At 41.6% G+C, this 12,822-nt stretch overlaps 1 protein-coding gene across 1 annotated transcript in view; it reads left to right on the top strand.

Annotated features, from left to right (window-relative positions):
- The window catches only part of CTNNBL1 (catenin beta like 1), a 160,032-nt gene that overhangs the window by 55,958 nt on the left and 91,252 nt on the right, over positions 1 to 12,822 (top strand). The window contains exons 6-7 of the mRNA XM_073880447.1: positions 6,399 to 6,492; positions 9,192 to 9,283. Coding sequence (XP_073736548.1) covers positions 6,399 to 6,492; positions 9,192 to 9,283 — 186 coding nt within the window. The remainder of the gene's footprint in view (positions 1 to 6,398; positions 6,493 to 9,191; positions 9,284 to 12,822) is intronic.

The raw sequence follows: 12,822 nt of genomic DNA, 5'->3' as shown, positions 1-12,822 counted from the left end.
AGTCCCTTGTATTAGAAGCACAAGGGCTTCTATTGTTAGGCTATATTCTGGCCCCATCCCAAACCCGCTGAATCAGAATGGTTGGGCCTGGGGCCCCAAAAGATTCTGACACCCCACTGCTACTCCACCCACCCTCTCCTCACTCTTTCTCTCAAGGTCCTTGACACTGGCAGTTTCCTATGTGCCATGCTTGTTGCTGGTGTTTGGTGTGAATAGAGAGGCTGTTGAACCCACTGGATATGAAGGCCTGTCTCCTACAGAGTCTGAGGCTGGAGTCCAGCAGGGCTGTTTGTGACTGAGTTTGATGAAAATTTCTATTGCCATTTTTCTTTCAAGCTCCTTCCTAGAGCAAACTGCCACTTTTGTAGAATTCAGGACCTTTATTTTTCCTTTGAACCAGTGTGCAGAAAGAAAAGGATGATGTTGGGTTGTCCTTTTGTTTTGAGGAGCATCTGAAGGAAGGCTGTGGCACTTGCCCCTGCTCTGTGTCCCCATGGTGTCATTTGTGCAGTCTTACCTTCCAGAGGTTAATTACAGTGGCCCTAAGTGAGCCTTCCTGCCTGGTCCCTGGGCTGATTTTAATTACCATCCGTTGCCTGTGTGAGTAGAGGAGATGAGAGACGAGCAGCTAGCCCGGCTGCTGCCTGTAAAACGTCCCCGGAAACAGCAGTTCCCACAAAAGCCCCCTTTGTGTTTTCTGTGTTGCTAAGCCCACCAACAAAAGCTGGACCGTGCAGATTTTATTGTTTGGAAAGAAACAGTTCATCTTCAGTCTGGGGAGCCGTTAGGTAGCTGCTATACAGGGTTTTCTGTTTGTTTAGGGTTTTTTTTTTATTATCATTTTAAGATTTTGACTCTTACAGCTTTATACTGGTGGGGCTGGTGTGAATCACATTTGAACATCCCTAGACTTCTATATATTATTTGCTTGTCTGCAGCCAGTCAGCAGCTATCAGTAAATAACAGAGAACAGAACTGGTGGGTGGTCTTTCATTTATTATTATTATTTTTTTTACCCTTGTGCTGTATTCAGGAAGAAGTTTGATGAGTATTCTCATATTACAAGGGTTGAGTTGTCTTTGTAGTTTTAATTTGGGGCCAATACCAGGGGCCTGGAATTGCATGAGCAGAGGCTAGAGGGCACGGAGCAGAATTTATTGTGGTGTGCAGTTTGCAGTTATTGCCTTGGTCTTTTTCCCAATTGGAAGTCCTGAGCAATAGACCAGCACATTTGTGGGGAGAGAGTACTGTCCTGGTATTCTTGGGGATCTTTGGGGCTTAAAATTTGGTTCACATCCATTGCTGTTACTTATGCAAAAGGTGAATATTTGTGCTTTGTAGCAAATTGATTTGGTAGCCTGGAAAATAGAGTCTTTTAGTAAATGCAAGAGTGTATTGCTTTAATGGCACTTCTCTGGCATATCTCTCTAAAGAAGTCTTAGGACTTCTTGAGAGTTGTGATTAGATGACAGCCATTTCCTACTTTCTAGTCCCCAAATTTGCCTTGTGCTTGGCAGCCCCATGCCTTTGCTCACATCTGCCTTCAGCTTGGCAGGCTTGCTTCTCCTGGGCTACCTGGAATACTCCCACTCATCCTTTAAAACCTAACTTAAAGCTTATCTCTTCTGAGTTTTGTTTTTTTTTTTAAGGCTCATTCCCCTCCCCCCCACACACTCCCCAGGCAGAATTTGTGTTCTTTAGCACTTTATATATCCTGGCATTTGTCACATTGGCTTATAGACATCTCTTTATAAGTTTGTCTTTCCTGAGATGTGATTCCCATCAAGAGAGTGGCCATAGTGGTACCTCTATCATTTACCAACTGTGTGTCCTTGGGAAAGTTACCTAATCTCTGTGTACTCAGTTTCTTCTTCTGTAGAATGTGCCTATTGCACAACACTGAAGTGAGGAATAAATGAGATATTTAATAAATCTTTAGGATTGTGTCCAATACAGAGTAAACACCCAATGAATGTTGGCCATTATCTTCATAAAGGTATTATGCCTGGAACATATTAAGTACTAAGTAAATGTCAAGTTAAAATGACATATTTATTATCTGCCATCAGCGAGAGGTTGAGTTCAACAAACTTTTTTTTTTTCATTTTGACAGATGTTCAAAAAACATTTTGAATGAATACTCAAAAAAAATTTTTGAAGGGAATGGACCTAAATAAGGCATGGGAGGATAGACGTTTAGCTTAAAAAAAAAAAAAAGGGGGTGAAATGAGTAATGATGATAATGCAAGGCAGAATATTAAGAACAGTTCTGAGAGATGTAAGCTTCTGTGGAAGTGGGGAGGAGGAGCAATCACTTGTGAGGAGTAAGAATCAGGAAGGACTGCGGAGCTGCAGGTACTTCCTATGGCCTCAAAGGGAAGCTGTAACAGGACGATGTATGCAGGTGTCCCAGCAGAGGAGGTGGGAATGTGGCCGGGCCATGACAGCGGCCATAGTGGTAATAGGATCCACCATTTGGTATGAAGTTTCACAAAGGTGGCTTTGATGTGGAGACTCGGGGGACTGCCCTCCATACCCATTCTTGCACTCAATTAACCCTACTTAAACAGTCAACTTCGAAGTTCTCTCGTGGTTTGGTTTGCGCTGTTTGGCAGTACATTTGTGCTGCTCAGGTGAGGCTGGGGTTGGCAGGTTTTCTGTTGCTCTAAAGGTATTATGTAAGTTTCTGGATCCTATCACTTTTATCCCTTTCTCATTTCTATTAATGTCTTCACCTTCATTTGTATTTGTTCCCAAGCAAAATTCATTTGTTCGTTCATTCACTGAGTGTTTATTGAGTGCTTTGTGTGTTCTAGACTCTAGGAATGGCTTATATAGCAGTGAGCAAGACTGACAGAGTCTGCTTTTGTGGAGCTCAAATTCTAGTGTGGGGGAAAAGCAGCAAACAAACCAGAAAGCAGATAGTGGTTCTCTTGTTACATAAAGAGTTAAAGTAGAGTGACGTGATGTACAGTGACTGGGAAGTCACGTTAGATTAGATAGAGAAGGCCTGAGTTCGGCGTGCAGGAAGAAACCAGCCATTCAGAAGGATAAGTGCAGAGGACCTGAGGCAGGAATGAGCTTGGCAGATTCGAGGAACAGAAGAACTGCTGGAGCACAGCGGTGGGGAGGGGAGAGAGCGCAGTCAGGGCCAGATTGCTCAGGGCTTTGTAGGCCGGGGTAGGAAGCTGGGGTGGAATTGCCGGTGTGAAGGGGAGTAACCGGAGTATCTTGGGCAAGGGAGTGTAACATAGTCTGACCGAACATTTTAGGAAGACCATTCTTGGCAGCTGTGTGGATAATGAATTGTAGGAGCAAGAGGAGAAGCTAAAATATTACTAGATAGGTGGCAACAGGCATAAGTTTTGCATTTTGACCATATTACCATTTGTATCCTTAAAACTTACTGCTTGATCAAGATTCAGTGGATGTGGGAGGTTTTTTCTTAGTTTTTTAAATACGAAATTTTCAGAGCTCATAGTAGGTAGAAAATTTTACTCCACACTCTTAAGAAAGGTTATTGGCAGACTGTGCAAGATAGAAAAAGAATCCTTCAAACCTTCTCATCTGTCCTTTTTTTTTTTTTTAATTTCCTCCTTTTCTCTTATATCCATCTTCCCTGGTCAAGTGGAAAATGATATCTGAACATGCCCTTGAACTTCATCTTAGTAGGACCTGCTGGAATATTGTTTAGGAAACCTGCTAACAAGGAGAAGTATCTGGTAACTTACCAGAAAACGTCAGGCTTAAGACAGTCATGATTTCTAATGCCAGGGTTGCTCTGGCTGACACTTTGGTCCCTGACCAGGATTTGGTTTTGGTTTCAGGTTTAGTCACAGGTCCAAAAAAATGGCATGAAGGTGGTAGACCCAAGGGGCTAGAGGGAGTAAGAGAGAATGCTAATTTGTGCTTCTTACTAGGTGATATCCAGAGCTTTGCATAGTATAAATCTTTTTCCAAGGGTTTTCTGAGCTAAATGTATTTTGACTGCTTTGGCCCTCCTACAGCCAGATAAAATGGCATTTAACCTAGCTAAACATAAAGTTTTATACTTTGCAAGCTTGAAAAGGCTGTCTGTTAGAAGTTAGATTTCTGTGGCAAGAAAAAAGATTTTCCTCCAGCCAGATACCCATTCAGTTCTGGGATTTGAATGCGTTGGATACTGCCACTGTACCCCCACCATTTTCCAGACAGCAGAGATGGGAAACATAACTAAGAATCAAGGAAAGGGGGAAAAATAATGCAGATAAAGCAGCATATAAGCAACTGAAATGGGTGAAGCAGTTTGCAGAACCGACAAGCAGGGTGATACCCAGTGGATTTGCAGTGTCTGCTGCTTTAGGATTCAGGGAGATTATAAGTCAATCAGGGTGATTTAGGGAAAAACAAACTGTGACATGGTTCATATTTTCCCCCCAGATGTTTTTCTGTTTCCTCTCATATACTCAAATTGTCCAATTAATTAAGGAAAACATTGCAGTGGATTTCTTTGGTGAAGCTTTTGCTGGCTGCGAGATTTGAGTGTGAGAGTGTATCTCTCCTTGGGATAAGAGGGGAAAACAGCTTATTCTCGTATTTACAGGCACCCTCAATTCCGGCATCAGTATCCCCTCAAATCTGCAGCTAGTGTCCTACATTGTTCTTCACACCATAAAGGGCAGAGCCTAGAAAATTCTACCTCATTTATGATTCAGGTTTGCAAATTAGTCAATAATTTCAGCTTTTCCCCCTTGCCAGATACTTCCTTTAAGTGTCACTGAGAAAAAGTAAAGAGGCCTTATTTTAAGATCTGTCTCTCTTGCCATTGTTCCATCCTCCGACTCAGTTTGAATTGTATCGTTGGGTGTCTTACACGCAAGTGTTCAGGTAGTGTCAGTCAAATGAGATGTTTCCTTCTCTCTCTTTTCCCCTCCCCAAAGTGCCAGGGTATGATTGGAAAAAATAGATGCTTAGAGTCAGTCACTTCTGCCACAACCTTTGTGACTTTGGCCAGGCTAGTTAACCTCTCTGGACCTTTGTTTGCTCACGGTAAAAGCTATGAGGATTGCATGAGAGTAAACAGAACAGTTTATATAAAAGACCTGATTGCAGTACACAAAGTAAGTGTTTTGTTGGTTTATTTGAATTTAGCGAAGTGACTGTCATGTACCATAGCATTGCACTACACTTGGAAGCATATGCCAGGATGAACAAGGGTTTGGTGACTGCCTTCAAAGGACTGGAGTTTTTCTTGGTCTGTGGGAGATATGAATAGTGAATGATCAGATGTCAGAAGGGGTCGAAAGCTAGACTCAAACTCTCTACTTAATTTTTGATCTAGACCCAAGGTAAAGCATGCCACATAATTTTATTTAATCTTGATAACTTACTTCCATTTCCTAAGTGAGGCAGTCAGAGAGGATATACCACAGACACACAGCAGGTTTTATCTTCCTCTACAGGTTACTGAAGGGCTACTGATGAGAAAGTTATTACCAGATGGATAATCACTTCTTGATTATGCAGTGTTTCCTTAGTTACCTTCCTGGGTTTGCATCAGGGTTACCCAAAGGGCAGTCTCCCTAAGAGGACAGATTGTATGCAGAGAGAAGCATGAAGTAGTATAAGTGTTATTTCACCAAAGAAGGAAGCTTGGTTTTTGCCTTTCCTGCCACTGCCCAGTAGCCATTTGGTCTTGGCTAAGCTGTTAATCTCTGAATATCAGCTCTGTGACATGGCTACTGAGAGTTTCCTATAAGGTTGTATGAATCAAATTAGAGAAATTTAATTGCTATTCTGTGCGTTAAATGTAATACAAATGTCAGGCATTTTATTATGTTAATACTCTTCTCAAGAAGGAATTAGAAGTTCATCAGAAGTAATAGTTTCATAAAACCTTAGCATAGAACGTTAGGAATGTTTTGAGTATAAGCCTAAATTTTGAGGTCGGTGTCAAGTATGGCAAATAAACTTCCCAACTAAACATCTCTTGGTGCTGTGGTCTAGAAACACTCTTTTGACTTGAGCAAACTACTGACCTGATTTAAGATGGTGCTTTTGCAAGGTGTTTGTTTCAATTACATAGGGAAGTAGAAAGAGCACTGAACCTGATTTCAGCAGACCTAGGTTCAAGTGCTAGCGCTGGTGCTCACTAGCTTTGTAACCTTGAATTTTACTTTGTCTCCTTAAGCTTAGATTTACTCATCTTAAGTTAGGGATAATGAAACCTGCCCTTTCTTTGCCTTGGGGTCACTTCAAGACTCAAAAGAGGTAATGGGATGGGAGAACACACTGTAAACCATGGGTGGTCAATTAGTTCTTTTGTTCATGCAGGTGAGAAGAAAGAATGGGAATGGGATCATTTTGGGACTGTTTGGTGACATGTATCCCTCTCTCCTTTTGCTTCCCTGTTGCTGAAGGTGGATGGGCAGGTGGTGGCCCTGCTTGTGCAGAATCTGGAGCGCCTGGATGAGTCCGTGAAGGAAGAGGCAGATGGTGTCCACAACACTCTAGGTGAGAGGCAGGGCGACCAGTGATCAGAGACCTTCGTGTTTGTTTTGGGCTTGGTGGTCATTTCTTTCTTCCTTCATAATAGAGTCAACAGCAGCGGTGTTTTCTTTCCTTCTATTCCCAGATTGCCTCTCCAGAAATGAAGACCCTTGTGTAAATTTCATATAACTGCAGCTTTGGTTTGGCTTGCAAGTAATAAAAGCAGAAATCCACTAAGTAGGGTAACTTCCTGGACAAAAACTGGCTCCTTTTAGCAGAACTTTGCCTTCAAATGTTAGGGTCATGTCTGTGCAGAGTGAATTTTTTTTTTTTTTTTTTTTTAGCTTTAGAAAGTGTATAGTTTACAATTTTTAATCCCCCTATATTGGTTTTTCTTCCTACTTCCCTTCAGTGGGACTACAAACTTTGGAACAGTGGAGTACCTTTATGAGATAGTTTATTTGAAAAAGAGTTAAGTGTTTCTTTATCTTCTTATGTGTAGTTTGCCATGTAAACTTAGTTGAAATATTGCTGTTAACTTGGATGCACTTTCATCATATGTTAATTTAAGTGGGTGTCTTTGCAGTATTTCCCTTCTTCCTCCTTGAATCTCCCAGGTCTTTCTCCTGGCAAATTTGTCAAACCATTAGCCTATTTAAAATTGTGCTTTTGGGTAGTCCTCCTTTATCACTGGTCATTGTCTTGTAAAAAAAACCAAAGGTGACATATCTTAAGCAGAGCTTGAGAAATGAATGAGGCCCAGGTGAAGCAGAAATTTTGATGAGATTAGATTTTTCTCTCAGCTCTTTTTGTCTCCCAGAGATTTCTCTTATAGTTTTATACTCTCTTCTGTGAGCATTTTCATAAAGAAGAGGGAAGGCATAGCACTGAGGGAGTAAGAGAAGAGAGAACACAACAATCTGTAACTTGGGGGTTGGCTTTATTCTAGAGCTAGAATTTGGCATTACCATCTGTTAGCCTAATGCTGGATTTTGCTGAATAGAAAGCTTATCAGAAGTCTTAACTGACTGTTAATAAAAAGGGCTTGGTATAATGAAAAAAGCACCAGTCTGGCCATCTGTAGAGATCTGTCTAGTTTCAGCACAGTCACCTACCAGCAGCTCAGGAGGTTCATCCCTCTCTCATTTATTGAGCACCTGCTGTTTTGTGAGGCACTGTGCTAGGCACTGGGTAGATTAAAGATGAATTGGGCATGGTCTTAACTCCCTAAGAAGCAGACTGATGGGAAAGTCTTGAACAGAAAGGAAAGGTAATACAGGGAGACAAATGGTATAATAGGAGTCAGTGGAGAGCAGTGTGGAAGTGAGGAAGGGTCTCCAGAGATAGCTGATTGGAGCTGAATATGAAGACAGGTGCGTTTTGACAGAGAAATGTGAGAAGGACCCTTGGGTGGGAGAGAGTCACAGTTGTAAAGCTGTGAGTGGGCGTGGGCTTGGCGAAAGTGTAGAGATGTACTGTCGCAGTGGGAGGTAGCAGTAGCGGGAGACGGTACCAGAGGCATGAGTTTGCCCAGATGGTGGAAGACCTTGTAAACCGAGGCCAAATGATTGGATTTGGCTCTAGTGAGCGACGGGAAGCCATCTAAAGTGTAAGCAGAGGAATAAGATAAGGGCATTGGAGATTAAAATGAATGAGTTGATTTTCCTAGGAAGTGTGAGAAAGTAACAGGGTATTGTGGTGATCCTCACCTCTCAGGGGTTTCGTTGCTACTCTGCTAACATGGCTTTGTATTCCACTCCCTGAGGGGGCTGCCCACTGAGTCTTTAACTTGCCACTGGCTGACACCGGCAGAGGAGTGAGGATGAGCGTAAGAGGCATGGTGATTTCTTTATCCCTTTCTCCTTCAAAACTCAGATCTGATGTGTTCTGGGCATTGGGCTTAGAGAACGTGGACCTATCTCTATCTCCTTTATAATAGTCACATATCCTGGGATATGGAGCAGAAGGGGCCCTGAAGGAAATGAAAGCATTGGGTGTGTTAGAATGGAACTATATAGGGGATTTTTAAAAAAATGTCCCCCTTTTTAGTATCATGGTTATGTAATAACTTTTTTTCCTTTGGCCTCCTCTAAGTTTTAATTTTTCTGTTTAGCAGCAATTTGGCCCTTGTAGGAGATAGCAGGACCAATTATATTTGCTTCCGAGTACCTGACAGTTACCTCTGCCAGCATGGCCTTTCCCCTCTCTGCACATTATTTTGTTCAATTAAGAAGATCATGCTTTCTTCCCTTGCAATATCCAGAGAAAGAGAATTGAAAGTGAATGAATCAGGAAGGGAAGAGACTCTGAATTCACCATCCCTGATTTTTTTTTCCTAGGCTTCCTGCCTAGTCCCCTGTCTCTTCAGTTACAGGTCTCTGGGACTCCCATGCAGTGAGGACTAAGAAGGCCTTCCTGGGCAGATATCCACCTTTCTCTGTGTTCTGCTCTAGTGTTGTTCCCTATTAGCACAGAACATCTATCACATTCCTTTTGTGAATTTCATCATTTTCAGTTATGAGTTTTACTTGCAACATTACTTGAATTAAAAACAAACCATAGCATCTGCCTGGTTAATCTAATAATGACAACACAGCATCTGGCTAAGAGGAATACAGGAAGTGGGAAGAGGAATATGGTGTCTGTCATGGGAAGGGAAGCAAGCTTGTTGCAGATGGAAACAAAATTGCCCTCCCAAATGACTGCTGTCTGTCTCCCTTTAGCTATTGTGGAAAACATGGCAGAGTTCCGGCCTGAGATGTGTACCGAGGCTGCCCAGCAGGGTCTTCTGCAGTGGCTGTTGAAGAGGCTGAAGGTCAGTTTGGCTTTGTGGGACTGCAGCTCACACTGCTCTTTGCTCTGGGCCTGGCTGAAGCTGGCTCACAGGCACAGATGTTTGTCCCTTTTGCTATGGGATCTAGTTTGGGAATCTTTACTGAAAAATCTCTTGCATCTTTCTTTGCTTTTCTCTTGTTTGTTTTAAAAGAAGAGGCTTTGAAAGTAGCCTCTAATACCTCTGAAAATATTAAAAACATTTTGTAAATACAAATAAACTCATGTGGTACAGAAGGTATAAAACTGAAAGTAAAAGCTCCCCTCAGCAGATTCCTTCTAGTTCTGCTTGCCAGAGGCAGCCACTGTTAACAATATTTTACCTATCCTTCCAGAAGTTTTCTGTGTATCTAGGAGTGTGTGTGTTTTTCACAAACAGAATTATACAATATTTTATTTTGCAAGTTGGTTTTTTCACTGAACTAATAGCTGCCTAGTATTCTGTTTTATGTATATACCAAAATTAACCATTCCCTTTTTTATAACACTTATTCACTGCTGTGTAATAAGTTTCCACTGTTATAAGCAGTCCTGCAGTGTATTCTCATATACACACTTTTTTTTTTTTTTTTTTAGGATTTTATTTATTTATTTGACAGAGAGAGAGAGGGAACACAAGCAGGGGGAGTGGGAGAAGGAGAAGCAGGCTTCCCGCTGAGCAGGGAGCCCGATGCGGAGCTCGATCCCAGGACCCTGGGATCATGACCTGAGCCAAAGGCAGACGCTTAACGACTGAGCCACCCAGGCGCCCTTCTTGCACACTTCTGTTAGTTTATGTCTAGGATAAATTCCTAGAAGTAGAACTGATAGAGATCGAAGGATACACACATTAACAATTTTTGGTGGGTATTGCAAAGTTGTTCTGCATAAAGGCTGCCCCACTGATTTGAGAGTATCTGTTTCCCCTAGCAACACTGGGTACTATCAAACTTAAAGTTTTGTTAATCTGCTAAATGAAAACCGGTATTTTATTTTATTTTCGAATTTTAAAATCGGAAAGAATATTGGTTTCTACTTGTTTGTTAGCTATTTGTATTCATTTCTTTTAACTTACTATTTATATCCTTTGTTCATATTTATATTTCTGTTGGATTGTTTATTCTCTTTTCTTCTTAGTATAGCCCTTTTGACTATCTTTTTAACAATTAGTGCTGTTCTATAGAGTAAATGAGGAACAAGAGAGGCAAGAGCTTCTCTTAAGAGTAGTGTTAACCAAAGGTGTGATGGGAGGCAGTTTGGGACTGCTTATATGCTATTGAAATGGTCAACAAGCAAGGATTCTCAGCTTTTCTGTGAGAAGGAGGCATTTGTTCATAGCAAGGATGATTCTCTAAGTATTCATGGCCTTGCTATGCTTCAGAGCGTCACAGAGATCCAGAAAGTCTGAGGTACGTCAGGTCAGATTTAACCCCCCACTGTCTTGGCAGGGCTCAGGAAGAATGTTCTGCCTAAGATAGCATATGCCCCATGATTACCCTTCTTTCTGATGTTTTAAGTTTTCCCCAATCCTACTTATTTAACCATTTGTTCCCATGAAACCTATAACACAGACTTATATAGCATGACTTGAACATACTCATATTCAGCTAGTCCAGATACTACCATCGGTGAGTATGGGCACATTTGCCTGGCAGAGTATAAACTCAATGCATAGTTTGGTAGATTGCAACTCCCTTCTCTCTCACACACACACACACACACACACACACACACACATACACACACACCCCTACCTTTTAGGGGGGGAAATAAATCAGGTCTGGTTAATTCATGCATTGTCATCTTTGCAACTTCCTTTTGATCTCCTCTCCTGAGTCTTGATGTCCTTTGGTTTTAGGACTAGACTTGTTTCCCCATGTAATTCTCAATATCTTCTTTCCTCAACATTCAACACATTTTTATTCTCCAAAGCTTTAAAAACATTTTGGTAGTGAGGAGCGGAGGGGAAGAAAGTAGGACACAGAGTTGAGGGGATGGGATAGATGACAGGGACCTGAGCTGTTCGTGGGGTGGCCATAGGTGAGAGCTCCAACCTTAAAATATACAAAACAATCCAATAGCTCTTGTCTCTGAAGTCAAGACCAATTTCTTTCAGTTCCTTGAGACTTGATACTGCTTCAGGGATCCTTCATTAAACCAGAATGTCAGGCCTCCTCTGCCTTTCTAAAGGTGTTGAAACTTGCCAGTCTTTTCTTGAACTGGTAACAGGAAGGGAAATTGAGACCTTTGGGGGTTTGGCTTGGATTACACTACCCTAATGAGAGTAATAAAGAATCCCACTTGATAGTCTAGCAAGCTAGTGACTCTTGCCTTTTAGGCACAGCTTTATGTAATCCTCGGGGCATAAATAGCTATGTTGCTGTCTCTAAAACAGTTTTTCAAGGTTTCAGGGTATCTAAACATTAAAATGCTATTTGGTTATTTTACTAGTAAGCAAGTGCCCATAGAAAAATCCTGTGCTGCCCAGATCATTAATGAGAATCTTGCTTAAGGGTAAGGCCAGCAAGAGGCATGTTTTTAAAAACAATGCCTTGCTCTTTTTTCTCATCATCTGGGAAAGTGCTTGTTATAATTTTCACCATCATAAACATACTGAATCTGAGTGCTGGACCTAGATCCTGACTTTCACCAGTGGAACTCTAAAAAATACAGATTTCCATGGGGCACCTGGGTAACTCAGTCGGTTAAGCGTCTGCCTTCAGCTCAGGTCATGATCCCGGAGTCCCAGGATTGAGCCCTTTATCTGCAGGCTCCCCACTGAGCAGGGAGTCTGCTTCTCCCTCTGGCCCTCCCCCATTTCATGCACATTCTCTCACACACACTCTCTCTCAAATAAATAAATAAAATCTAAAAAACAAAACAAAAGCAGTTTTCCAGACCCTTTGTCTCAGTCTCTGTCTTTGGTATATTTTAGAGAAGTTCCACCTGTGATTCTAATGGACAACCCTCACTAATATCCTCTGCTCTTTGGAGATGTGAACATTACTGTTAGCCATTTTTATTCTGCACTACTCCTGCACTAGATTTAACACTCCATTTTCAGTGTGCCATTCCCTGTTCAAGAACCTCCTTCTACACGATGCTGATGACCTCTCCATCAGATCCCACCTTTTCTGCTTACTTTTAAAGTCCCCTTATACCTGGCCCAGTCTGACTTTTTCATTTCTCACTTTTTAAATGTTGGTCTTATTACTTTTCAGACATTTTTACCTACCCCCTGCCCTGCAAAGGTCAGAATGATTTTGACCTCTGTATCTGTTGTTCATGCTCCTCCTTCCACCAGGAATGACTCCTGTCTTTCTTACATACTTCTCAGTTATACGCAGCCTTCATTAATCAGTTTAAATCCCTACTCTTTCATGTAACCACCATCATTTTTAGAACTGAAAGGAAATTTATAACTTCTATTGCAAATTAAAAAAATCGAGACCTATAGAGATTAAGTGCCTTGCCCAAATTCATACAGCTAGTTAGAGATAGAGCTGGGATTAAATCCAAGACTCCAGACTTTCTTCACACACC

Source organism: Callorhinus ursinus, unplaced genomic scaffold (assembly GCF_003265705.2).
Source record: "Callorhinus ursinus isolate GAN/ISIS: 27379988/994484 unplaced genomic scaffold, GSC_fseal_2.0 scaffold38, whole genome shotgun sequence".
NCBI lineage: Eukaryota > Metazoa > Chordata > Mammalia > Carnivora > Otariidae > Callorhinus > Callorhinus ursinus.
Note: the sequence above shows the minus strand (reverse complement) of the source record. Positions and strands in the feature narration are given on the sequence as shown.